The sequence below is a fragment of the Urocitellus parryii genome, chromosome 2 (assembly GCF_045843805.1).
Source record: "Urocitellus parryii isolate mUroPar1 chromosome 2, mUroPar1.hap1, whole genome shotgun sequence".
Classification (NCBI taxonomy): Eukaryota; Metazoa; Chordata; class Mammalia; order Rodentia; family Sciuridae; genus Urocitellus; species Urocitellus parryii.
The window spans coordinates 103,195,333-103,223,314 of record NC_135532.1 but is presented as its reverse complement, the minus strand read 5'-3'; the positions used below and the strand labels follow the sequence as shown (position 1 = coordinate 103,223,314).

General features: G+C 45.4%; 1 protein-coding gene across 1 annotated transcript; it reads left to right on the top strand.

The window, feature by feature from the left end:
• Nucleotides 1–2,706: 2,706 nt before the first annotated feature.
• On the top strand, nucleotides 2,707–27,159 carry Rbp2 (retinol binding protein 2). Its single transcript, XM_026385067.2, has 4 exons — nucleotides 2,707–2,779; nucleotides 18,643–18,821; nucleotides 25,411–25,512; nucleotides 27,109–27,159. The coding sequence occupies exons 1-4, from the start codon at nucleotides 2,707–2,709 to the stop codon at nucleotides 27,157–27,159; spliced, it is 405 nt and encodes a 134-aa protein (XP_026240852.1).
• Nucleotides 27,160–27,982: the final 823 nt, after the last annotated feature.

Sequence of the window (27,982 nt, the reverse complement as noted above, 5' to 3'; positions counted from 1 at the left end):
TCAAACTTCTTTCCCCAAGAAAATGTCTGTGAGATCCATCTATGTCTTTATATTTCGTGGGAGAGTATTCATTTTTACTGCCAAGTAGTATTCCCTTGTGTAAATGTGCTATCAATTTATTGATTGAAGTCTGGGTTGTTTCCCAGATTGGAGCTATAATATCTAATATGAAATAGTAGTTTCGTATATATATACCCTCACACTTGAATGATAGCCATCTGGGTTTAATCCTTATTTGAAAGTATTTTCCCTCTTCATTTTAATGTAGTGAACCAGTGTTGCACTCCACCATAATTGGAAAGTCTGATATCAATCTGATTATTGCATTGTTCTTATATAGACAGTTGGTGTTTTTCTTAAATTTGGAAGATTTTTTAATTTCATTATTATTTTTCTTAAATTTTCACCTCTGAGAAAAATATTCTTGGCTCTTCCATTTCACAAATTCTCTCTTCAGCAGTGTCCTATCAGCTGTTTAGACCATCTGTTACCTTTGTAATTTTAGAAACTATAGTTTTTAACATCTAAAACTACTCCTTGATTAATTCCATCTATTTCAAACCATCATTTTACTTCTCTGTTAAGAGTTTCAGTGCTTCTAAAATCCCTTTAATCATTTAAACACTCTTGGTTTATAGTCTGTATTTGTGCATTTTATTACCCAAAGCTCTCAGAAATCTTACTTAACTGCTAATTCTTGCTCTTGGTGAATTAGTTTATACGTGTTTTATCATTTTGGATTATAAGCTCATATTCAACATGATATATTTATCCCAGAGAATTCTGATTGGTCTGATTTGAAGGTATTTCCTTCCAGACAGCTTTCACCTTTACTTTGACTCAACATCCCATAGATATCAAAAGCCCAGGGCTCTTTATCTTAGAGTGTCCTTGGCTAGCCTGGAAGCATAAATTCAAACCTCAAGTCAGGATCAGAGCAGGGAAGAATTTTTTTTTAAACCCCTATAGATATCAAACTAAATAGATAAACTTTATTGTTGTCTCTGAGCACATTTGGACTAGTGAATGTGCTCACAGAAGGAGTGGCCCTTCCAGAGTTTGGGCTTTATGCAGGAATATAGGTTTCAACCTCCTGCCTTATACAGGACCAGGGCCTCCTTTCTCCATGCCCATGAAAACCCACGTTCCTGACTTATTGCAATTGGCAACCCCTCCCTTATCTGCAGGGCTCCCCCCCTCAGGCCAGCTTTTCTTCCATTATTTTGGGGGAGACCTAGGGTGAACTCTGTTGGTGGCAGGAGGGGTCATGTGGGTGGCCTTAAATTGAGCCTGGAGGGGAAGACCTACTTCTGCAATCCTGAAGCCTGAGCACGTAGTAGCTTCTGGGTGGACCTCAGAGGATGAATCCCCAAAGCTCCCTTTCTGTCCCGTCCTGTCTAGCTGCCTCAGTTCATTTCCCATCTGCCCCCCTCACCCCACCTTGACCTTTTGATAACAGCTGAGCCCTTTTTCACCGGGGCGTCTTCCTGACTCCAGTGTATATTTGCTGAAAGATAAACGTGTTGTTTTACATCCCTCAAAGCACACAGGCAGAGCCATTTACCTAGATTTCACAGCAGAAGAATACATGGGTTACAGCAAAATAGCCCCAGCAAAACGGCCTCTCTTTGGGGACTCGTGGTGTATCCAGAGCAGCCCACACTTCTTTCTGTGGGGCGTTGGACTGTTCTCATGTCCCAGAACAGGTGTCAGTGATATAAACCAACCCATTATCTGATCTCCTGGGACAGCCAATTTGGAGAACATTCCTGAACCAACATTCCTGGCCCAAGTGCCAATTACGTACCCTCTTCCTGGGTTCAGGCCATCGTTGGCTTTCCTCGGGGGGGTCTTAAATAGAGTCGCAATGCCCCTCTGGCTCCCATCCACCCTCGCTCCAGGCCCGGCTTGCTTCCGGCCCATTCATGTTTCCAGACAGGCTTTGCTCAAGAAACCCTGCTGCTTGCAAGTCCACGAACACCATTCTGCAAAGCAAAGGAGAGGAAGGCTCCTACGTCAGGTTCCAATCCTCTTTCCAACCTGGCCTAGCAAACTGTGAAGGGAAGGGCTTTGGGACAGACAGGCCTGGGTTTGAATGCGGGCTCAGTCACTTACAAGTCATTTTTGGACATGTGTTTTAATCTTCTGGAACCTTTCTTATCTGTGAGAGGAGGATGTTAAACACAATTCTGAGCTCTTGTGAGCTAAAACTAGGCGCAGTATGAATGCTGCTTGGCACAGAGTGGAGCAGAGGGGTGGGTTACATCTTCCCAGTGCCACCAGCCTGGTCAGGAGTGCTAGCTATATGGCTGGCTGAGTCTTGGTTGGAGCCAAGATGGTGATGGTGATCTATAATGTATGTGAGTGGACACTGAGTGTTTTCCTCAGGAACTGGATGGAGTGTCCTGTGTGGGGTCAGCCAAAATTGAGCTGCTTCAGGCTCTGCATATGGTGGAGGTCACTGGGACACACACATATACGCCTGGCCACACTAGAACTTTGTGCCTGATTTGCTCACAGACCTGCTGAACTTTGCCAAGGAAAGGAAAGTTCCTTTGAGTTGTACAAATGACCTTTGAATCGGTTATCTTCAGAGCCATAAACCTGGTCCCCTAAGCTATAAAAACACCTCCTCTCAATACCTTCTCCCTGCAGCCTGCTCTTTGACCTTCTCCACACACTCACACCAGACCAGAGGCTGTCACCATGACGAGGGACCAGAATGGGACCTGGGAGATGGAGAGTAATGACAACTTTGAAGGCTACATGAAGGCCCTGGGTAAGAGGGAAGAGGGGGCAGGAGGGAAGGGGACGTGGAGAGGACATCAGTCTGGCCCTCTGGACAGATCCATAGACTTGTACGCAAATCCTCACTCCTCACTCCTTACGGCTGTGAAAAAATTAGATAATTTGTGCAAATCCTCGGAGGTTCTATCTCCTTATTTGCAATCTGGGAATAATAATAAATAAGATTCCTTAGCACAGTGCCTGGCCCACAGAAAACACCCACACACAGACGATATGACCTAACTCGAAAGAAGAACCCGATTGCGTCCTGCCTTGTGGTGGCCATCTTTTGATGACCATTTGGGTCTGATGTTATACACAAATGACCCCTGCTGGCTCCTTTGTCAGCCTTGTAAAGGACACTTAGCAAGCTTTCTCTGCCTAAAGAAAACCAGGCCCACAGAATGCTAGGAGAGGCTTTGTCACGTGGGTCAAACCACCCTCTGCTTATCTGGGACTATCTCTCAGTGTGCCCTGAGTTGACGGTAGGGTGGGTCTCTTGGGGGCTGGCAGGAACACATACCCTATCCAGCTATGAGCAGGTGGGATCAGATGCCGGGGTCCTGCCCTAGCGGGGTCCAGGGAGTCCTGAAGGATGAGTGTCGTCGGCGAAAAGATGAGACAGGAGTCGTTCCGTTCGAGCAATCTCCAGAGAGAGAGCTAAAGCAACTTTCTCTGGGTCCCCTTTTATTACAATTTTTCTCATCATTATAGATTCAGAATACATCATTAATTATATAATTTAAAACTTTGCCAAGACATGACATTTCCTTAACCATAATTGAGGGTACATTAATTTACATTTTTCCAGGATATGACCTTCAGTTATATAATTATTAAAAGTACAGAATCATTAATAAAATACGTCACTAATTTACATTTTTCAGTTTTTCCCAAGATTTACTATTTTTCCCAAGATATGTTATTTTCTTATTAACTAATGCCAAACTACGTAACCAGACTCTAAGTCTCCTAACCAATCATTAACCTAAAGTACACTTGTACTTTATTTCTAATCTAAAATTCCCATCTAAAAAAGTCCCTTTAAATCTTATATTTAAAATATCCTAAGGTTTATGAATCATTCTTAAAACATATCAGAAACCTATACAACTAAAGACTTAAGAATTTCTAAACTTAAGAATCTAACTAGCGGGGCTGGGGATGTGGCTCAAGTGGTAGCTCGCTCGCCTGGCATGCGTGCGGCCTGGGTTCAATCCTCAGCACCACATACAGACAAAGATGCTGTGTCCGCCAAATACTGAAAAATAAATATTAAAGTTCTCTCTCTCTCTCTCTCTCCCTCTCTCTCACTCTTTCTAAAAAAAAAAAGAATCTAAATAAAATAATATTTCTAACATTATTCTAAAACTGTGTCTTATAAAGCTATTTTAATTAATTCCTAAATTTATTCTCATAAAACTGGTTGAGCTGCTTTCTCAAAGAGTTTCTTTGTTTCTCAGTCAAGGTGCACTAGTTCTCAAAGAGTTTCTTTGTTTCTCAGTCAAGGTGCATTAGTTCTCATATCTTTATAATCTTTCTCAATAGAAAATAAGTTCTAAAAATCAATCCACTTTCCACCAATATTAACTATGCTCATCATATATCCCTATGTAAAGTAAGAAAGAATTTATAAAAAGAAAAGAATATATCTTTATATGTTTTAACTTTCTTAAATGTAAAAATGAGACTACATGTGGTGAACTTTGTGAAATAAGCATACTGATTAGGTTTTCTAAGAGGCCGGAAATATGGGCTTGGGTTCTAGTTGATATAATCAATGTGGTGCCTAAAATTCTCATGACCTTTCAGAGGATGATTGTTGTCCGTTATCAGGTTTGTCCACAATGTACTAAGATAGAAGAACAGCCTTCTACTCTGTCCTTGATATGCTGAGGGGTAGTAGAACAGCCTCCAAGGCATGAACTACCTGTTCTGTTCTAGCCATCTGAAATTTAATTTGTTTGGCATTTAACATACTCATGCCTCCTGTGAGAAACATAAGCATGAAAATGCAAAGTCCCAATTACATAAAAAAGGGTCTCATGGTTTCGGTTTCCCACCAACCAGCGTGGCTTTGCCAGCATTCATCCTCACTGTGACCCTGTCAAGACAGTGGGAGAGCAGCTTTGCCAACACTTTTTCTCACTGTGACCCTGTCAAGACAGTGAGTGGGGGATCACCTTCACCAATCAGAGGCCCAATACTCTGGATATGATGGAGGGAGGTCTCTCCAAGAATGGGAATCATGGGTTTTTCTGTGCAGTTGAGTAAGTTCTAGCTTAATAAATATGTTTACCATGCCAACAATTAAGGAAAGCTGGGTTGCATTTCCTACTTGACAGAGCTTAGAGCTCTCAGGCATCACAAGTCATGTATGTAGTATTTGGGTGTCTCCATTTTTTAAGGCTTTGGACTGGTCTTTCTAATTCTCCTTAGTGTTGAATACTTGTTGTCTCTTAGAGTTTCAGTCAAAACCTCCAATTGAACATCATATGACACTGATCTCATTCTAATGAGCAAACTCTTTGACCCCCTTGTACCAGGGTCTCTTTAGCATAGAGGAATAGCAGGCACCTTGCTGACTGGGGTGAATCCTGCAGGTGGTGGTACTAGCTAGACACGGAATGTGGACATGCTTGTGGCCTGATTAACCCAGCTGCCAAGAGCCCACAGGGTGTCAGAGCCTGAGGAACTTGTCCCATCTGGAGTCTAAGATGTTCTACACAGAAATTCTCAGCCAGAGTTATCATCCCACCCTTGAGACAGGGAACCTGATTTTCCTCACCTGCTCACAAGGATGTGAGCAGGGCATAGACTGGCAGGGACTGAAGACAGGTCTCTAGAGGCTCAGCCAGAAGCAGGTGAGGTATGGCTGCCCCCTCAGCCCAACCTTCGAATAGCAGCTCAGCGGGTCTGTGCAGTGTCCTCCACAGCCTGGCTACAGGGAAGGCTTGCTGTCCCAACACTTAAGTCAACGAAGCTTGCCTTCCCTGCCCTTTGAGCACTAAGACACTTGGCATCTGGGAACACCGTGTATGGAGATCTTTGCAAATCCCTAGAAATGCAAATACCACTGGATATGGTGTCATTCCCTACCTAAGAACTGTCACTTTCTTAGGCCTTTGCCCCCTGTGCCAGGAAGTTGGCTTTCTCTGAGGGCCTGGTTGTTGGCTCAGTAGGGAGGTTCTGTAGAGATATGGGTCTGGGCAGCACACTAGCTTTGTCACTTTCCCAGTGACATGCCACACGTTGGCTTCCTCCATGTGACTCAGCTGCCAGCCTCAGGAGAATGACACACCATGGCAACCTTTGGGTTTGCCTTGAATTATCAAGTCATGAGGTCAAAGAACAAGAGCCACGGGTCAGACCATGATACGTGTCTCTTGCCTTCTTGGACACCTGGGCTCTAGGCTCTTTCATGACATTGAGGCAAGCAGGTGGTGAACTCTCTCATCCTGAGGAATCTGTGACATCCTGAGGTCCTCCTTCAGGTCAGATGGAGGAATAGGAGAAATGGGGACATTTTAAAGGGAAGGCCATAGAGGACAGGTACAAGGATGGATCCCAGTTATGTTAAGGAACACTGGGGGAGAGTCTATTAGCTCTTCCCAGGAGGAGACTCCGGTGCCCAAGCTCTGGCAGCTATTTGTGGAAGGAGAGATGGATGTCACCTGAAGCAATGTTAGACCTGCTGTCTATTCACAGGGGGATCAAACTGGTGCAGATCATTATGTGACAGTCATGCACAAACAGCGTTCTTGTTTTCTGCTACTGTGAAAAGCTGTCCCAAAATATAGTGGCTTGAAACAACCACAGACATCTTCTGTTACCTGTCACAGCTCTGGGGTTGAGAAAGCTCATCCTAATGGTTTTTGCTCACAGGCTCTGAATAAGTGCAATTGGACAGTGGCCGAGGTTAGGGTCATCTCAGAGGCATCCTCACCCACATGTATGTCTGGTGGTTGGTGCTCACTGGTGGCTGAGACCTCAGCTGGGCGATGAACATGTACCAACATCAACGTGTGGTCTCCCCTTGTGACCTCTTCTCTAGCCAAAGAGAGAGGTGGTAGAAGTTGCTTGGCCTGCTGTGACCCAGCCTCAGAAACCAGCAAGTATCACTGCCACCAGATTCTACCAGTCTGAGTGTTGCAAGCCCTACCTGCTTTCAGAGGGAAGCCACGGGGAACCCTCAGTGGGAAGAACATCAAAGGGACGTTGGAAGAATGATATGTAGAATGAGATGCATCTAAGAAGATAAAAATCGGTCATAGATGGGACAGTGGGTACCTTGGTCCCAAAAGGGCAAGAGTCACACAGAACAATCGTAACAAGCCGTGTGCACAGGATGGTGGAGGGGGCTTCAGTACAGGGGTCAGTGAAGGCTTCCCAAGTACGTCTGGGTGGGTTCTGAAGCAAGGAGAGGAATGCCCTGTGCAGAGATGGAGGCAGGCATGGTCCCATGGCCGTGTGCAAGGGCACGGGCCTGAGAGACGGGAAGGGGCTGTTTTGCCAGAGCTAAAGAAGGGAGTGAAAGAAAAGTCAGAGATGGCAGGATGTTCAAGGTGGTCTATCACATCTGGACTTCATCCCTTAAGGACAGGCCCCTGGGAAGAAGTGCAACTGGACAGTGGCCGGGACTAGGGTCATCATACTCACTCTGCCATCCCAGGAGGGACTAGACCAGAGGAGACCGTCAGAGAACTGGAGGGTTTGTTGCCCAGCCTTAGGAAGACAGGAGGAGGCGTGCTGAGAAGGGGAGGACGTGGACATGTCCAGTCATATTTGGTGACTGGGTGGGAAAGCATCAAGAAGGACTCAACCCAGAAAATTAAAATCTTATATAACTTATAATTTTCATAACTTATAATTTAATAGTGATGGTGATGTATATTGGAAGGTGTGTGTCCTAAAATTACTTAATGTTAAATTTAGATCATCTTTTATTCCATAAACAAACAATTGGGGAAAACCCTATTTTTCTCTTAATTCACAAAAGGTCGCTGTATTTTGCATTTAAAGGAATAATCACAGACTTAAAAGAGCAGCACCTGTGGCAAGCAGTTCTGGTGGGTCTCTGGAAAGATCCACTAGGAAAGGGGTAGCCTTAGAGACCAAAGTCAGACAGCTCCCTCCTCTGCCAGGAAAATTCCCGAACATCGCTAATGTGCAAAATTCTGTTCCAACGGGTTTTGCTGTGGTGGTGATGGTGGTGATGCTGGGGACAGAACTTAGGACCTCACATTTGCCTGTCAAGTGCTGTACCACTGAACTGTACCCCACACTGCAAATGTTCATGAGCCCTCCGTCTAGCATCAGCAGTGAGTGCAAGCACATATTATTTTCATGCCATGAAAATCCCTGTTTGCTAGAGCTCTATATTCATTATTTAATTTAATTGATTCCGTTTACAACAAATGTATTGAGCACCTGCAGCACATCAGGAAGTGTTCTGGGCACTGGCCATAGAGCCGTGAATGAGGACAGAGGTCCCCGGGCTCAGGGGGTTTACCTGCAGGTGCTGGAGGCAGAGAGCAAGCAAACAGTTGAAGATGATTTTGGGTAGTGGTGAGTGCTTTTAAGAAAATAAACAAGAAAAATGGTATGGAGGGGGGTGAGTGGTCAGGGAAGGCCATCTGAGGAGGTGGCAAAGCAGCCAGGTCTTGAAGTGGACAAGTTCCTGGCACAGGGTCAGCAAGTGCCCAGGCTGTAGGGATGCTCAGGGAGCCACATTCACAGGAAGGCAAGTGTTGTTCAGGAAGGAGAGGAATGCCCTGTGCAGAGATGGAGGCAGGTATGGTCCCATGGCCATGTGCAAGGAGGAAGGTGAGGATGGGGGAAGGGGTAGAAAGGCAGGCAGAGATTAGCCAAGTGACCCTAAGATGGGGAGATGGAACTGATCCTTTTTTTATTTTTTTATTTTTTTTTTGAGAGAGAGAGAGAGAGAGGAGAGAGAATTTTAGTATTTATTTTTTAGTTTTCGGTGGACACAACATCTTTGTTGGTATGTGGTGCTGAAGATCAAACCCGGGCCGCACGCATGCCAGGCACATCCCCAGCCCCGGAACTGATCCTTTTTATATTCAGTGAGGCCGCTCTGGGTACAGCATAGAGGATGAACCTTAGTCGAGCAAGACAGGAAACAGGAAGGTCCACTCGGAGGCTGCTATGCTATCCAGGCAGGTCATAGCCATGGCCTGGGCTGGGGTGGTGTCTGTGGGGCTAGAGAAGAAAGGACAGGTCCAGCATATAGTTTGAAGAACCTTAAGGGGGCTTGCAGATGAGAGTAAATGGAGGAGACAAAGATGACTCCCGGTTATTGAGCTGAGAACCAGGAAGATGGTGATCCCTTCCTGAAATGGAGAAGGCTGGGGAGGAGCAAGTGGGAGGGGTCAGAGGCTGTGGGGTGTGCGTTAGGAATTCTGTTTTGCAGAATTCAGTTTTAGATGCTCACTACACATCCAAGGAGAATATTGAACCTGGCGTATTGACATAAGATCTCGACCTCAGAGCAGAGACAAGGATGGAGACAGAAGGGATGCTTTCCATTTTACAGGATGAGGAATCTGAAGCCCAGAGAGGTGGAAAGACTTGCCTGGGGCCACATGTGGCTGGGAAATTGTCCTAGACAGGAGCCCTGTTTCTATCATCTAACACAAACTCTTTCCACAGCAGGGCTCTAGGGCAGGGTACCAAGCATGTGGGGTAGGAGAGGAGGAGCTTCACTCTGACCAAGGATTGTTGGGATGGAGACATCAAAAGCAGGCAGACAGGGTGCTCAGAGCACAAGAGGGTCACTCAGAATCCCTGGGTGAAAATGAATGAATGAACGAACAAATGAAGGAATGAATGAATGAACGTCTGATAGGATAAATCTGTTTGACATGGATTCCTGCTAGTTCGGACAAATCAACAAAGTTATACACCTTGTCGAAGTCTTCACTTGGACCATGTGGTACCTGGTAGAACTTTCAAATGGAAAGTGCTGAGAGGTGGGAAAAGTCAGGTGGCAACAATAAGTGTGGTCGCTTCCTAATGACCTCCTTGCAGATGCTGGCTGCATGTCTACCCTAACACCCATCCCAGTGGTGAGCTCTAGACTATGACATAAGATCTTGAGCTCAGAGCAGAGTCAAAGATGGAGACAGAAGGGATGCTCCTGGTCACCCTGGGGTGACCCAGGGTGCAGGAGCAGGAGGCACATGGGGTCTCCAGCCCACCCCTGCTGTTCAGGAGGGAGTGAGAGAAGGAGACAGGCAGGGGGCCAGTCTAATTCCTCCCTAAATGTAGTCTCTGGAGGAGGAAATGGTATGGAAAAAAAGGAGAAGATTGCTCTTCCACTCTGCTTCTCACAATTGCCTAAAAGTGCCAATGATTTGAGAATTAAAGAGTCCAGGTTCGAAGCCCACGGAAGCTGAATGGTTCTCTTTGAGTGGTTCTCAGATCTCGGGTGATGAATACATGTGCATCTCTGCTCTTTAATTTACAAAGAGCAGCTGCCCTTTTAGCCTGCAACTTTAGATTTTTTTTCACAAGCACATTACAAAGCATTTTAATGTTTCGTAGCATACTCATATTTCAACGTTATGGCTTGTATTGTTCAAAATGCAGTTATGAAGAGTATGCTTTAATAAAATCACTTTGGTAGTGTTGTTTTTTTTTTCCTTCTTCTTCTGCCGCAGCTATAAGCCATATATATTATTCAGAAATAGCTTGCCTTTGGACCTTTCCTTCTGAGATAGAAATTCATTTCACCTGGTTATAAATCAGGCTCAGAGATACCTTTAATCCAGAAGAGCAGATAAAACATGCTTGATAACCCTGGTGTTAAAATACCATACCAGGAAAATAATTTCCTCTGCAAAGTTCCAAGAGAAACTGTTTTTGTGATCCGTGTGTGTGTGTGTGTGTGTGTGTGTGTGTGTGTGTGTTTTCTACAGCTGCAGTTAAACCCTTTTGATTATAAATATCCAACAACGAATCTACCAGCAGAATATTTGGCCCCCTTCCCTGGGGTGGAGCAGAGGTGACATGATTAACTGGCCTGTGCAAACACTAAAGGGTGGCCGGGAGGCCAAGCCATTTTTCAACACAGAGAAGACGTGATGCTTGATTCCATTTGCATAGAACCCCTAATAAGATTCCCCCCCCCCGCCCCGGCACTGGTCAGGAAGATTGACTAGGGTTGGTGTTTACAGGGCCAAACCCGTTTTCTCGGCAATAGGCCTTTTTAGCTGTGATCCACTTTTGCAGGCAACAAGGGACAAGCAATGATTTTTATTAGAGAGCTTTAGTTGTGAATGACAAACAGGCTGTGTTTGTAGGGAAACTGGTAGGAGCCCTGCTCTCTAGCTGGGTGACTCTGAACCCACCACTTAAATTCTCTGAGCCTCAATTTCCACATCCATAGAGTGGAAATAGACTCACTTGCTGGGGGACACTTCAGTTCTAAATTTCTCTGTAATTTCCGATTCTTCCTTAGTGTTTTGCCCGGAGCACTCCCCTTTATTTCATCTGGTTAATAGATGATTTCTGTTTATCCCCCCCACCTTCCTAACAGTGGCTGTAGCAACATGGTTTAGCAAGGTTGGACTTCAGCACAGAGGGCCAGAGCAGAAGATAACCACTCAATCACACTACAGAGGGAGGAAGCTGATCCAGGCAGGGAAATGTCTCACCAGGCTGGAGAAGGAGCCCACATGACAGGCTGTGACGATAGTGGTAGGAGTCAGTCACTATTTGGACTGCTTCATGGAGTGGCAGGTGACTCTAGGGATGCACATACATGATGCATAAATATGAGAACATTGCTCTGGATGAAATACTGCTGTGATCCCTACTAGACTCAAAGAGTCAAGGTCAAGGGTGGAGGCCAACGTGAAGAACCATGAGTTCCCTAATACTGCAAAAAGCATTTCACCATCTTGTTTACTAAATCGTCACCACATTTTATCATGAGAAAATTGGTGCTCAAAAAGGAAAAAATGACTTCTCTAGGGTCACATAGCTGGGGACTCAGGGACAAATCTGCCCCTCACTCCTCATTCTTTTATACCAGTGGTACTAAACTTGGTGCATACAGAATCACTTGGAAGACTTAGAAGAACAAGCAGAGCTCAACCCACAGAGCTTTTGGGATGGGTTGCAGAATTTTCTCTTTGACGTGTCCCAGAATTTGCACTTCTAACAGGTTCCCAGGCACCACTGCTGCTGCTGGCATCTTGAGAGCCACTGTCATGGACCATGCTGCCTCCATTAGCCAATCCACGGCATCTCTTGAGCATCTACTGTGTTTGGTTCTAGGCGGGGCACACAGAGCTAAGGGATAGCTCTGTCTTTGTCTTGGTAGAGGTGAGACTAAGGAAGGCAGAATAATCGACCTCAAGAAAAACTCCAGGAAGTCCCAGGTAGTGTCTCCTGGAGGTGAAACTGTGCAGCCTGGGCAGAGGGTGAGGAGGGCAGGACAGGCTGCAGGAGGCAAGGCTGGGGCCGGGCCTCATAAGATATGGGAAGCTGGGAGGACTGCAACAGGATTCAGGGAGCAAATGTTCAGAGAACATCTGGGAAAATGCAAAAGACTCTGAAGAAGCTGACCTGGGGGACCCCAGGCTTAGTAATGATGATTGTGAGGATGGCAGCTATCATTTGTGCAGCCACTGCCACCAATAGAAGCCACTGGGCAAAGATCTTCACTAACCCCATCAACTTTACCATAATCCTCACGCAACCCAATGTGGTTACTAATAGCTCCACCATGGCTGCAGGGATCTGGATCTGAAGGCACTTGTCCAGCTGTGGGATTAGAATTAGACACACAGACATCACCTGACTTGCTAGACGGTATCTCTAGGATAGAAAGAGAGAGATCTGAGTTTGCATGTGATATATTAGCCTCTTGCTAGCCCCTCTCCCCCACGGATGTGTTTATACTAACTAGAATATGGAAGGTATTCTTTAGTGGTTTTTAGGAATTCCAAGGGAGGATCCATTTTAAGTAAGAAATACCTGGGGCTGGGGTTGTGGCTCAGTGGTAAAGCGCTTGTCCAGCACGTGTGAGGCCCTGGGTTTGATCCTCAGCACCAAAAAAATAAAAATAAAAATAAAAAATAGAATAGAGGTAGTAAATAAATAAAAAAATGCACAACATTTAAAAAGAAAAGGAAAGAACTATCAGACCACTTGGTCCTGTCTAAAGAGAACCTCAGTGGCCTTGAAGGGAGAAAAATGGAACAGCACATATTTCCATGGTTTCAGTGCCAAAGTGGATAAGATAAGTGGCTCAGAAAAGGTCCTGTCAGCCCTTTCCATTTGGTGTTTTGTGAAGGATGGATGTCCCACCATAGAGGGGCTCTGTGGCCACAGAAGATCATGGAAACCTGCCTCCTGTATCCCTCCTTGGAGTCACAGAGCATCTTTCTTATTTCAAAGGCTCTGTGATGATTCTCAGTGCAGAAAACAGCTTTTCTTGGTTTTCATTCTTCATTTCCCAAACTGAGTTAATAATGAGTCCATTTATTGACCACTAAACTTCTCATAGAACTGAGATGAGGAACTCTGGGCTCTGCAGACACTGGCCGCCAGAAGCCTCCAAGGGCTCACAGCACAGGGCAGCAGAGAGAGCCTTTCTCTCACCCTGCATCCCCTGCCCTGCAGGCTGTGTGGCTCTAATGTGCTCGTGTACCATTCCCTAAGCCACGGACTTGGAGCTAAATGAACTGTCAGAGCATGTACAGTGGGTGGAGGGTGATCGCTCCAGCTCTGACTTTTATTATAGAGCCTTCGGCCTAGAAAACAATTGCTTTTTGTTGGCAGGCAGCATGCAAGTGTCCTGCAAAACATAAACTGCCTGGAAGAGGGAGAGCTCATCCAGCTGCATCCAGAAATCCCTGGGTCTCCAGGGGAACTTTAATAAGAATCAGAAGGTTGTGCTACCTGGGGCAGCCATGGAAAGTGCACACATGACAGTGGTTTAACTGGGTCCTCCCAGCACTTTTGAAGTCCAGTTTGAACCTGGAAACAGACTGTCCTAGGTACAAATGCCATCTCTGTTGCTCCCACACTGTAAAACCCAGGACAAACAACACAACTCCTCTGAGCCAGTTTCCTCATCGGTGCAATGGACATAATACGAGTTAGTCAATTTCTCATCCCTGTGACCATAATATCTGAGAACTCAGAGGAGGAAAATTCTATCTGGGGCTCACAGTTTCTTAAACTGGTGTGCTGACTCCAATGCTCTGGGCGCAAGTTGAGACAGAAGAACATCATGGCAGAAGGGCATGGTGGAGGGACACTGCCCCATTCATAGCAGCCAGGAAGCAGAGAGAGAAGGGAAGGGGCTTCAGAGAGGATGCACTCTTCCAGGACATTCGCCCAGTAGCCCACCTGCTCTAGCCACGCACCAGCCTATAGTTACCCACCCCCCAGTTAGTGCATTCAAACTAGGATAGTCTGATGAGGGTTACAGCTCTCTTAATCTCATCATTTCACCTCCTGTGTTAATGTAAGAGCTTTTGGGAGACACCTCATATATAAACCATAACATTCTAAGCCCCAACAACATGAGCCCCAAAAATCTCATGCCCATCTCACAATACAAAATGCATTTAGTTGATCTCCAAGAGCCCCATCATCTTAACAGTTCCATCATTGCCCCAAAGGTCCAAGTCCAAAGTCTCATCTGAGACTCAAGGCAAATTCTTGGCTATGAGTCTCTGTAAAAATTAAAAACAAGTTGCAACAATCCAAAATACAATGGCACAGAGTAAACATTCCTGTTCTAAAAGAGAGGAACAGAGGCATAAAAAGAAGGGATGGGACTGCATGATAAAAAACCTGACAGTCCCCATAAATCTGTATACAGTATCTAAGACACATGGTGGCAAGATGTGCTCTCCAAATGGCTGGAGCCATCTTTCCCCTTTGGTCTTGCTGGTCGCAGCACTCATGTTCTTTCTTCTCGTCTGGCTGTCTCCTCAGCCTTTGCAGCTTTCCTTGGCAGATAGTGCATGTTATTAGTATCTCTTAATTCCTGGGGTACCTATCCTCAATTTGGCTTCAACTTCACAAATTCACTTATCACCGTCTCAGAGATTCTGACACTGCTACACTTTGCCTGACCTTACAGGCCTTCCTTGGAAATATTGCTGGAACTATTGCACCATAGTTCCTTAACTCCAGCATCCTACATTCTTACAGAACCAGCACCTTATAAATGAAGCCAAGGTCTTCTGCCAGATCAAGCAGTAGCTGGGCCACCTGGGATCACAGCTGCACAGTCTCTGAGTGCCCTGGTGGATTAGCATGGTGAAATCATTTTCAAGCCCTGCTGTGTGGCCAGGATGACCCCATGATCTCTTCTTAAAGAAATTTTGCTTTCTACACCCTTGAGTCTGTAATGGGTGTGGTCTTCCAAATTCTGAGATGCCCTCAAGCCATCTTTCCTATATTCTCTGTGTCCAGTACTTAGCATCTCTTTAGTGACTATAATCTCTTCAACCACCACAAACTTTCTTGGCCTCAATTTTACATAACATCCACTTATCTGGCCAAACTGAAAGTTTTAAAAATCCTTGGGCTCTGCTATCTGCTCTGAATTCTCACGGTAGGCTTGGCTAAAAACTGCCAGCAAAATCCATGCCACTGACTAAATTCTGTGCTGCCTTGAAGTTTCCTCCACTAGATTAATTAGTCCACTACTTTTAAATTGAGCCTCACACAAAATCTCAGGACATGGACAAGACCTAGACAAGTTCCTTCCCAGAACATAACATGAATGGCCTCTAGTCCAATCCCAAAAGAGTCCTTGTTTTCCTCTGAAACCTCATGAGCACATTCTGCCTTCCTATTGGTATGCTGGTCTTCTGAGCTCCCACCAAAATTGCCCATTAAGCTCTGCTTACAACATTTTAAAGCTTTTTCAGCCTGAATTTTCAAACTTTTCCAAATTCTTCCCACAGACCATTTCCAAAGGCTTCTGGGCCACATAGAGAAGTTAATCACAGCAACAACCCTGCTTCTTAGTACCAATTTGTGTATTAAGTCAGGTTTTTGTTGTTGTTGTTGTTGTTGTTTCTTTGTCACTGTTACCTAAATACCTGACAAGTACCACTTAGAGAAAGAAATGCTTACTTTGGTTCAGAGATTCAGTCCATGGTGGGCTAACTCCAGTGCTCTAGGTCAAAGGTGAGCAGAACATCATGGTGGAAGGGCATGGCAGAGGAGCGCTGCTCTGTTCATGGCCACAGGGGAGATGAATCCTTCCACAGCATGCCCTCCGTGACCCACCCTCTCCAGCCACACCCCACCTACTTGTAGTTGCCCCAGTCATTTTATTCAAACTAGGATGGACTGATTATGTTGGCTCTCATAATCTAATAATCTCACCTCTTGCATGAATCCAGGAGCTTTGGGCAGGGGGGACACCTCATATCCAAACCATAACAAAATAGACTTAGCTTATGGGTTTGTTTTAAGAATTATGGTAGCAAGGTTTCCCAAAGGAGGTTCTACTATGGGGCACCATTCCTAGTAGACTCCAAAAAGTACAATAATTATCACCCCCAAATATTACCAAGAGTCCACCCAGCATGCCCTCCCTATTCACCTTACTTAAAGTCGGCTATATTTCACCATAAAATTAAATCTTTTTCATTGGTGTATTGTAATTACACATAGCAGTGGGACTCATTATTACATATTCATACATGCACATTATTTAATTTGGTTAATTTCATTCCCCAGTACCTCCATAAAATCAGTTCCCTCTCTTATTTCCCTGGCTCTCAACATGGTCACTCAAACTCAAAAGCACTGTTTTCTCCTCCCCACTGGGTCCCTCTGCACATCCATACCATTACCAAGCCCCTTCAACTTTTGTTTCAGCTCTATATGTTTAGACAAGTCCTGGCCTCTCTAAGCCTCCACTTCCTCACCTATAACATGATGAGGAGGTGCTTAAACAGTGGTTTTCAATTTTTTTAAAACCATGGAGATCTTCCTCCAAAGAACTTCTATGAGTAAGTCCAGGATTTAAAATCACTGGGTCTACCACCAGAAATCTTCAACTTTTACATCTTCCTAGGTGGTCCTTCAGGGCAACTGTTTTGTGGACCCTCTTTTGAATTCTTAGACATGACAAGTACCCCATAAATTGTAGGGAATAATTGGGTGAGCAAGACCCTGGCACTCAGGCACCCTCTCATGCCAACTTGAACCTATTTCTCCTTTCACCTTAAAATGCAGGTATGAATCTTTTTACCTCCTGAACTAGCTAATGTTACTCAACATTATTCCCTAAGGTTCAAATCTGATTTTATACCATTGAGGGTCCAAAAGACTAACCCTGAGCAAATGTGATTCTATTGTGAGTTGTTAGCTTGGTGGTCCAGCTTGGTCTCACTGTGGTCCTTTGGAAGGAGTTAAGAGTGACCAGAAGAGTCTGAAAGAAAATGAGTGATAAAGGAACTAGGGAGACAGAGAGAGAGAGGGGAAGTGATGGTTACCCATCATGAGAAAGGCGGTAGACGTGAATTCTGCAAGCTCTCAAGAGCGCCCTGAACTGCTGATACCTGCTGGCCTCTCTCATAGGTGCAGCAGCACTGGTCCCTTACCAGACAGTGCACAATAAGGAGTTAGTCACTGACAGGGGATGGGAATTCTGAGGACAGCATTCAATACATTGGCATTATTCTTCTTCTTGAGACCATTTTTACCCCTGGGGGTTATGAAAGCATAAACTTCTCTGGGTTTTAAAAACCTTATAAGGGGATTTTGGGGAGCAGGGTGGGGGCAAAAAAGATTTAGACTGGCATCCAAAGATACGTGAAGAGTTCACAGGCATTAAGGGGGCTTAAACACTAATGCGCTGACATTCATAGCATGGATAGGGACTTGGCAGTTTCAGAATTATCCCGTTTCTGGATCGGTTCCTCAGGACAAAGACTTTTTGGCTTGAGTGACACTGTATACTCGACAGAGGTCAGCCAGGAGGCAGACTCAGCACTGATCTTCTCTAACATGCAAAGCTTAGGAAATTAAATGTTTCTATTCAAAAATAGATTTCTCCCTCTTACTAACTACTGCTAAGACATAGATACTGTGTGCATTACCACATCAAAGCAAAATAAACAATAGAGTTAGAGTACACTGGCAAATCCTGGATCTTTGTTGAATCTGGATGATGAGAACATGGGGTTCCTTTTACTCTGATATGTTCAATTTTTTTTTCACTAAAAAGCTGAATGATTATTAATCTTTTCATTTAAAACAACAAAAGAAACTCTGGGAGCCAGCACTTATTGTCTAGGATACACTTAAGACCATGCTGGGGGCCTGTAACTGGGCCAGAACCCCCTAGCTGGGGAAGCCTCAAACCGACTTTTAAAAAGTTTGCAACTGTCTCTCCCTGCTGTGGACACGCAGAAAAGTTTTCATCTTTACCCATGACCCAGACTGGGGGTTTTCAAAGTAGTTTTTCTTCTAACCCATGAAATCTTTATAGCGGAAGCCCAATGCAACAGAAAGCAAGGAGCGCTGCCTTGTAGGGGTGGGGGGGTAGGTGTGCGCGCCTGCGCAATGGGAGCCTCGAGGGGTGGGTGTGCTCCTGCCTGCACAATGAGAGCCACGCCCCAGCTCAGGGTGAGTTTTGCCTGCCACCTCTCCCTCCCTTCCGGGCTCCTGAGGAGACGCCAAGAGGCTCCTCTGTTTTCCTGGCAGTTGCCTGTGGTGCCCAGTCTGGCCAGATAGGCCAACTCTTTTTTCCCACTTGATCCCTGTCTCCGGTTTGGCCTTGTTAGAGAAATGAATGAGTGTGGCTGAGCGCGTCCTAACCTCCACAACTCCCTTCGCCAACAGATATTGATTTTGCCACCCGCAAGATCGCAGTACGTCTGACTCAGACAAAGATCATCGAACAAAACGGCGATAACTTCAAGACGAAAACCAACAGCACGTTCCGCAACTACGACCTAGACTTCACTGTCGGGGTAGAGTTTGACGAGCACACAAAGGGCCTGGACAACAGGCATGTTAAGGTACTGACGGGCCAATGGCTCTCACTTGCACGCTCTTTGTGCAGAAGCAGTTGGGCTTCGCAATGGTAAAATGACAGAGAAAAACCCGGGAAGAGAAACCAGAATGGAATTATTGATGCTGGCAATGAGCTGTGTGATTGAAAACTGAGTAGAAGGAAGAGGCAGGTTCAGGAGAGATGAAAGGATTGCAACCTGCCCAGGATCGAAGGCAGCTTGCCCAGCCCCAGCCCCAGCCCCAGCCCCACATCTGCATGAGCAGGCTAGCAGAGCAAAGGGGTCACGGTGGAGTGTCACAGGCAAGGGAAGTGGCTTTGGCCGGCTGGGCAATGTGGCAGCCCTGATCAGCTCCCATCCAAGCAATGGAGGAATGAGGCCCAGGTGCCAGATCTATGTTTTATTTTTCAAGAGATGTTGAAATTTCAAACATTTTTATATGAAATATCTTAATTGTAGATGATCCTAACTGGCTGAAAAAATTTTTTTCATTAAGAAAAATATGCAAATTAACAAAAAAATCAGTAGACTGCATGAAGTCAGAGTTTAGATAGATCTGGTAAGTTTCGGAAGTTTCTGGCAAATTGGTGGCTTCTGTCCTAGAAATGCCTTAACTCACAGGACATCATCTAGGAAACCTTCTGTGCATCCGAAGGCCATGTTGCATGAACTACAGTAGTCCACCCTTATCAGAGATTTCACTTTCCGTGGTTTAAGTTACCTACAGTCAATTGTGGTCCAAATGTCATAAATAGAAAATTCTAGAAATTAATAATTCATACGTTTTAAATTGCAAGCCATTCTGAGTAAGATGATGAACTCTCACACTGCCAGCTCCTTATTGTTTGGGATGTAAGTCATTTCTTTTTCTTGCATATCTATATTGTATACGTTACTGAGGGCTAGTGACTTAGTAGCCCTGCTGGTCACACAGTATAAATAGGGATCAGCACTATCCATGGTTCAGGCATCCACTGGAAGTCGTGAGACATTCCCCCATAGATAAGGAGACTACTGTACTTGGATACTTAGGAACCCCAAAAGCAAGCAGAAAGCAACCCTGAACAGGGAGTGAGGAGTCATCTTCAAACAGGACTGGGTAGAAATCCAGTCTCAGTCATATTTAAGGACTTTCCCACCTATCATTAACTTCATAACGAGCCCTGGTGATTACACGTCCAGGAGATAAGGAAGGTTCCCTGGCTTGTCATGTATCTTGGGTGCCATTGACTGTTCACTGTCTGTCTGGGCAGTTTATAGAAGGATGGAAGTATGGATATAAGTAGCATTCTTTCCCTCTGTGTTAACTCAGCCACCAACCATCTGGCTCCCAAGCCGAGGAAGGGCATGGTTGAATATTCTGTCCTGGGTATATATGTCCTCATCCCCAGCAAGAGGTAGCCCCAGTAAAGAAGGACCCTTACACCCTGCTTTTACCTTTAGCCATGAGCTCTTTTGAAGTCTCTCCCAAAGCAAGGGACATAAGCTCTGGCCCCTCTCCTGGGGTGGGAGGAACAGCTGTGGCCTCTGGTGCTGACTCTAAAGCCAAGAGAGCAGGACACATTTCTCAGGCCATCCTGCAGCATTGATAATCTCAGCCATCAGGCTGAATTATATTTAATGCTCCTTACAAAGGAAAAGGGTGGGACAAAAGCATTTTGGAAATTCCTCTATCAGAGCAGTTCTGGCATAAGAGAGCGGGATCCCTGGAACGTCCCTTGTCCTTGAGGCATGATGGACTGAGGCGATTCTGAACTATGGTGAAAAGCCACTCATCAGACACCACCACGGATAGGAAAATTTGTCTTGGAATTTTTGCATAGTCTGCTGTTCCAAACTAATCAGATTCTGTTTCCTTACCTATCAGTTGAGGGCGTGGGCTCTTGAAATCTGACCTGTCCTCTCTGACCTGACCCATTCTTTACCAGAGATGGTAGCAAACTCACTCTTCCTGAAATAAATGATGCCCTTCCCACCTTCCCTGACCTTTAGAGGATCCCACCCATCAATACCTGCACATCTTCTCCCTTCCACTTTCCGTTCTCCTTCCTCTCTTTATCAGAAAGTTACCCTGAAGAGAGGGAGAAACCTCTTTTCCACTGCTTGTCTCCTCTTTTCCTGCAGCAGAAAGCCAGGGGTAAAACACACACACACATACACACACACACACACACACACACACACACAAACACAAGACTGGTGGGATGAGATGCATCACCTCCAGTTGGATGAAGGTCCATTCCCATGAGAACCACAGCACAGGGCAGCTGCCCATGGGACCACTCACTTCCCATGACTGGACTTGAATCCTGCAGCAGGAAGGGGATGCCAGGGTGAGCAAGTCTGTCAATTTAACTCAGGTGTCATGGCCAAGGGCACACCTGAGCTGTGTGTGTGTGTGTGTGTGTGTGTCTGTGTGTGTGTGTGTATTTGTGCAGCGGGTGTAGTACTGGTAATTCTCATGCTCATATTCTCCAGGGCTCTGCTTCTCGACTCCTTGGTCACCCTCAGGAATCCTCTGGAAAAACTCCACTCATTGTCTTGAAGGACAGGTGTGTGTGGTTGACAGCAGGGGCCCTACAGGCCCTGAGATGCCCTGTTCTGTGCCAGCCCAGAGTAGGAGCAATGAAGCCTGACCTGTAATGGGATTGCCTCTTCTCTAAGGGGCCGGAGATCCCTCCTCCTTTCCTGTGGGTCATAGAGATTCCTAACTTCCCACTCTGACTTCTTTCTAAGAGGGTTTAAAGCCCTTTTCAAAAAATACACAAGCCACCTCAAAAGAAATAAAATATAAAGAAGTAATCCATATCCATGAATGAAACATGGGGTCTCAAGCGGTTATGAGAAGACATCAAGTGCTGATTCATGCTCAGTGTGGATGAGCTTGGAAAAGATGCCGAGTGAGAGAAGCCACATGTCAGAGGCCATGTGTTGTATGACTTCTGCAAAAATATCCAGGATAGGCCAATTCATAGACAGGAAGTGGAGGATGGAGGGCATGGGGGCTGTGACTGCTCGTAGTACAAGATTTCTCTTGGGGTGATAAAAATATTCTGGGCTCAGACAGTGATAATGACCCAACCTTGTGAGTTTGCAAAACCTTCTGAATTGTATACTTGAAAAGGGCGAGTTTTGTGGTTTGGGAATTATATCTCAACAAAAAATAATAATCAGTCAAGAGTTGGAGCAGGCAGTAAGGGCTGGAAGAGTGGTATGGACAGCAGCAGCTACGGTCAACAGTGCCCAGGAGGAGAGGGGAGGACCCCAAGGAGAGGCACTGGAGACTGCAAGGGGGTGGGCCCTGCATGTGGTGGGAGGGACACCAGCCCTGCAGAGCATGTTGTAGCCTACTTCAATGCTCTCAGAGATGTCACTTTCCTTTTTAAAAGGACTTATTGGGAAGTGATTCAAATTTATAGAAAAGTCACAAGAATATAGCAAAGACCACCTGTCTACTCTTCACCAGGAGATCGCCCATTCGCTTTATCATTAGCACCTGTTCCCTTCCCCAACATACACACTGTTTTCAGAAAGACGCATTTCCCCTAAATAATTCAGTATGTGCTTCCAAAAAAATCAGGATATTCTCTTCTGTATCCCCAGTACAGGTATCAACTTCTGCAAATTGAACATTGATACACTACCTGTATCTCACTAAGGGAAAGGGCTGTTTTGAATGTCAGCCTTGGACGCTGTGAGAAGGGACATCACAGTGGGGCTCGGCTTCTCTCTTTTACTCTTTGCAAACCTGTTCATCCCTGGGGCTCCTCCCTCCTCATCCTCTTCCTCAGAAGCAACCGCTTTGCTCACTTATATTCACTTCCTTCCTCAGCCTCAGGATCTTTGAGAACCTTTGAGTCTGTTCCTTAAACCTCTGACACAGGGCTGAGGGCACCAACCAAAAGCACACTGAGTTGGAGACTTTTTAGTTCAGTTGACCTTGCTCTCATGCTGCTTCTCCTTGTCTATTTTGTGAAGGAATAAGTCTATCATATGGTAAGTATCTCCACGATTCCTTGGAAACCAATTTCCTTTAGGGTCAGAATAACTTGTCATCTTGCTGCCCAATATGAATTATTGAAATAAAATATTAGGACAGGTCCACTTGGGCTAACCTTTTTTTAATTTCCTTCCATATAGCATAAAATTTGCTAAACCCCTAGTATACACCAGGCCTCTGTCAGGAGTTAGAGAGAAAATTATGAATCAGATCTCCCTTCCTGTCTTCAGGGTCTTGAACTCAATGGGGAAGATGGTCAAATTGATGGATGATGACCATACCTTGTCCATCTTGATGGTCATTGTGCACTGTTTGGGGACCTTCTTTAAGACAAGGGGGCAAGTGGATTTATCTCAAAATCAACTGTAAACCCATCCAGCAATGCAGGTCACAGTGCTGATCGTGGTGTTGCAGAAGTGCACAGCGATGTAGCCTTTCTATCATGGGGCTTTCTGCCTATTGAGAGAGATGGACATCAACTCAACCAACGTGTATTAGAGACCATCAGGTGCGAGGCCATACAAGAGGAGGGAGAATGGAAGACAAGAGTTCTATGTCATCTATTTGGGAGAGATCTCCAAGTCCTAGACCAATGATGGACAACAGCAAATGAGTATTCCAGAGATTTCTCCCTCCCTGAAGATTGAAGACAGCAGCCTGTGACTAGAACTTCTCTAAGACCTTGGAAGATGTGAAGCTTAGGATGGCCTTGAGGGAAAAGGAGACTTATTCTCCCTTTAGGAGAATGTAGAATTTTCTTTTCAAATTGGACTTGGGAATATTAATGCATGCAAAAAGCTAAATCTCCTTCCTTGGCCCCCTGGCTCAGTCCTTCCTTAAGGAAAATCACCATGAAGAGCTTCTTTTACCTCCTTGCAGGGAACACATACAAACATCTCCATGCAGGCTCCCCACCCCACCCCCTTGTTTCATGCACGGGCTCTGCACCTGGCTTTTTTTTTTTTTTTAATGTAGACAATACGCTGTGGCTGTGTTCTTTCATTGGCTGCCTAGCAGGGAAGAACCACACCATATTTAACCAGCCACGCTCTGACAGAATTTATGAAGCTTCCAGTCCTTTGCTGTAACAAACAATGCTTCAACGCACTGGGGAGGAAAATGGGGAGGAATAAAATTGTACATAAAGTATGTAATATGGTCAAGGTCAAATATTATTTTAGAAATAGGGAGATTTAACAATCTGTAGAAAACAGATTTGTGCCGAAAAAAACAGACTTGAATGCACAAGATAGTGGGGGAAAAAAAAATCAAGAACCCACAGGTCAGTTTATTACCAACTGGGTTTACAAGATAGAGAAAAAAGTAAACGTCTGGCCTGTAGCATAATATTGCTCATAGAGGTATAAGATGGCTCATGCATACTTACAAGACAACCAACTAGCATCAGGGTCATTCCCAAGGACAAAAGACAGCAGGTGCATAAGCAGGTGTACTCTAGTCACAGAGGCAGGTGACCCTGGAGGACCACCTGGGAGAATGGGGCTGTGCAAATGGTATTAGGAAGGAAAGTGGAGAACAGAAGGAAGAATTTGGAGGGTGTATAATTGTAAATCTGTGCACAGGGGTGGGAGTGCTCTGGGGTTCGAACAGGCCTTGCTGGTCAGCTCAGCTTGGTGTCCACCGTGAGTTCTACTGCTGTCCCTGAGCTACTGACCAGTTGGCCTCATTGCCTGGAGGGAACCAAGGACCAGTCATATGGTTCTAGATAAAAACACTGGCAAGAGAGCCATGAAGGTACCTCCCTGATTAATTAAGGAGCTTCTCTGCCTCCGTTTACATTCTACAGAGGACAGTCCTGACAAAGTGACTCCTGTAGGAAAAATTCCCAGAAGTAGAATTTCTAAAAGATAATATGCGATTTTGTATTTTGAAGGGGAATATAAAATTGCCCTCTGAAAAACTTTCTATTCCCACCTGCCAAGTATGAGGGTACCTGCTTCTCCATGTTCCCTTCCAACTCAGTGTGTTAGCAAAAGTCTTTGTCTTTGACCACAGGATGAATTGTATCTGAAAAGCAGTCTTATTAGCATTTGTCTTATTTCGAGTGAGGTTGAATATATTTTTCTTATGTTGAAAAGTCATCTGTTAGGGTTTTTTTTTTCCCCCAGTACACTGTTGGTGGCCTTTGTAGACATGAACTATTAGGTTGGCAATCTTTTTCTTATTGACTTACAGCAGCGCTTTATATATAAGGAAATCAGGTCTTTGGTGCGACACTCTAGTTCTTTTTCTTGGTTTGTTATTTATCTGTTGACTTTGAGGAATTTTCCCCTTCCAGGAATTTTACGTTGTTAACCATCAAATTTGTCGTCTTTTCCCCACTGGTTTGAAATGCTATCTTTACCATATGATAAAATGGTAGCATAAAATTCTTTAAAAGAGAACAGAGGGAGCCTGGGTCAGTCGGTTTAGCTAGAATGGGGGGTGTGTGTGGAAAATGAGATTGGGAGGACCTTGGCTGGCTGAGAGCCAGCAGGAGCCGGGCAATGGCTGCAGGCATTGTAGCTACAGCTTTTGGCATATTCAGTCTCTCAAGACCTCACATGTGATTTGCCTGGGAATCTGTCATTGCAGACGCTCATCACCTGGGAAGGCGATGTCCTCGTGGCTGTGCAGAAGGGGGAGAAACCGAATCGTGGCTGGAGGCAATGGATAGAGGGGGACAAGTTGCACTTGGTAAGTCCTGTGGTCTGCCCAGCTCCTTCCACTCTGCCTACATGAACTCCTGTGGCCACCTGGCCAGGGGCTTTGACAAGGAAAAAAATGGCTCTGTGCTCCTCCCCTGAGCTCCAGCCAAATGTATGTGGTCATATAGTTAGAAAGTCATTGCCATCTGGCTCAGGGGATTCCAGGAAGAAAATCTATATGGCTGTTTCTGTGAACGACCGCAATTAAAAAGCAAGTTGAAAATGCTGAGTTAGGAAGCCAAGATCCAAGGAGAAATGCAGGGAACCTGTTAAAGACCAACCGAGGAGAAATGCGAGCCACAGAATTAAAATGCCCTGGAGGAGGGCAGGACCAGGCCTTCTCTCAATGACGGTGGGATGGCTTGTGGAAGGGGGAGCTTGGTCCTGGGCTGCCCCAGGCACTGACCTCCCATCATGAGGTATGTCTGCCTGACCCCTTCAGATTAATTTGGCACTAGAACAGAATAGTAGGAACAATGGCCGCTATCTTCAAATAAACTATCTGGACAGCTAAATTTTTCATTCTTCAATCTTGAAGGCAATTTTGAAGCCCAGCATTCAAATGCTGAAAAATGTTTCCCTCCTTCATGCATCTGTTAAATCAATATCTGTTCATTCATTCTCCTATGGAGCTGTTTGGTTTGAGGTTTTTTTTTTTTTTTTGGAGGGGGGGGGGTACTGCAGATTGAACCCAGGGCCTTGTGCATGCGAGGCAAGCACTCTACTAACTGAACTCTATCCCGAGCCCAGGCAGGTCATTGGCTCCAGTGTCAGTATCCAGGTCACCATGGTGCCCTTCAGAGCCAAACTTGCTTCACCTGAGGTCTTTATTTCAGAGGCAGTGTCAGCTGATGATATATGGAAAGCATTCTCTGTGTTTTCTACTGACAGTTTTCCCTACCTGCACTGGTTTCTATGATGGATTTTTTTAATTGTAATACCATCCCAGTGGTACCTGGGGCTGAGACAACAGATCTATTGCCAACTGCAAAGAGAATGGTGGTCTTCCCCACACTCCTCTTTTTCCTCCTCCTTCAAAGATCAGTGAGGGGAAGATAAGATCTGGGGCTCTCTCTATTTGGATGAAAAACAGGACCTGGTCAGCCGCAGGGCCAGACTTGGGGGAACCATGCTGCAGTTCACTGTGCCACTGCCAGTCACCAGTCTGATCACCAGAGCCCCAAAAGCTCACAGAATGGAAGGGCAGCTCATCCTCCCCAGTCCTGGCCTTCCTAACACTTTTGCATACTGGATCTTTCCTCTCCTTGTGACTCCACTACCATTTATAAATTAAGCCATGTTGCTTTAATCATGGGAGTAGGAAAAATCCAGCCCATGAGGGTCATTTCTTTACATTTTTCATTTTTATAGTTGTTCAAGCTCAATTTGAGTGTCAAAAATCAAATTACTGCTATCTTCAGGGCATGCCGGTAGATTGGGTCTGAGGAATGCACTTTGCCCAAAATGACTAAGTGTCCTCTTTATTCCAACCCCCAGTCCCTACCCCAGACACCACAAAGGCTGGGTGCTGGGTAACTGGAAATCCTGGCTTATTAGCCACTCATCCACTTTCTGTCATTTGCAGGAGCTGACCTGTGGTGACCAGGTGTGCCATCAAGTGTTCAAAAAGAAGTGATGGGGCATGGGACGCCTGCCAAGATGCAGCGTTCTCTACGGCTTCAGGAAGCAGCATGGGGACCCTCTCACTCTTGATGGAGCCCCACTAAGGTCCCTGGATGTGTTTTAAACAGAACGAGTGTAATAATGACAAGCATATTCTTCCCCATTTGAAACCTGGCATTATTAAACGGAAAAACAAAACTCACTCCCAGGATTTGAAACCCTTTATATCTATCTCCCTTTATTTCTAGATGGGTCAGTTTTGCCCACAGGCAAAGGAAGTCACTGCCAGTGTGATGGGTTTTTTTGTTTGTTTGTTTGTTTTTTGGCATGGCTTTACCATTAGTTGATTTCATTTAATTTGTGTGTGTGTGTGTGTGTGTGTGTGTGTTGTTGTTGTTGTTTCTTTCTTTTATTAGATGGTTTGTGGAAGTGGCAGCAGAGGACTTTTTTACTGAGAAATATTCTCTGGCCAGCACGATATCTCCTACTTGTTCTTAAACATCCCCCATTTGGGAGACATCCTGTTGGATATAGCACATTAGTTCTCAAACATTCTGTTTTAGATATACACGCCTTCCAGCCTGCACCTTGCCCTGAGCAGACCACGCAAAGATGTCCCAGAAGCCCAGCAGGTCTGGGGTGCCAGCTGTTCTGGACCCTTTGCACTTGGTCCCTGTACCCCAGAGTGCACATCCGTCCAACCTCATCATGTTTTCTCCACAGCGCCCCTGCAGGGCACTGTAGGCATTGCACCAAGAGGCCTGAGTTCAAGTCAGGCTGTTCCACTTATTAGGGGGGCCAGGGGAGGGGAGGCGGGGCGCGGCATGGGCATATCC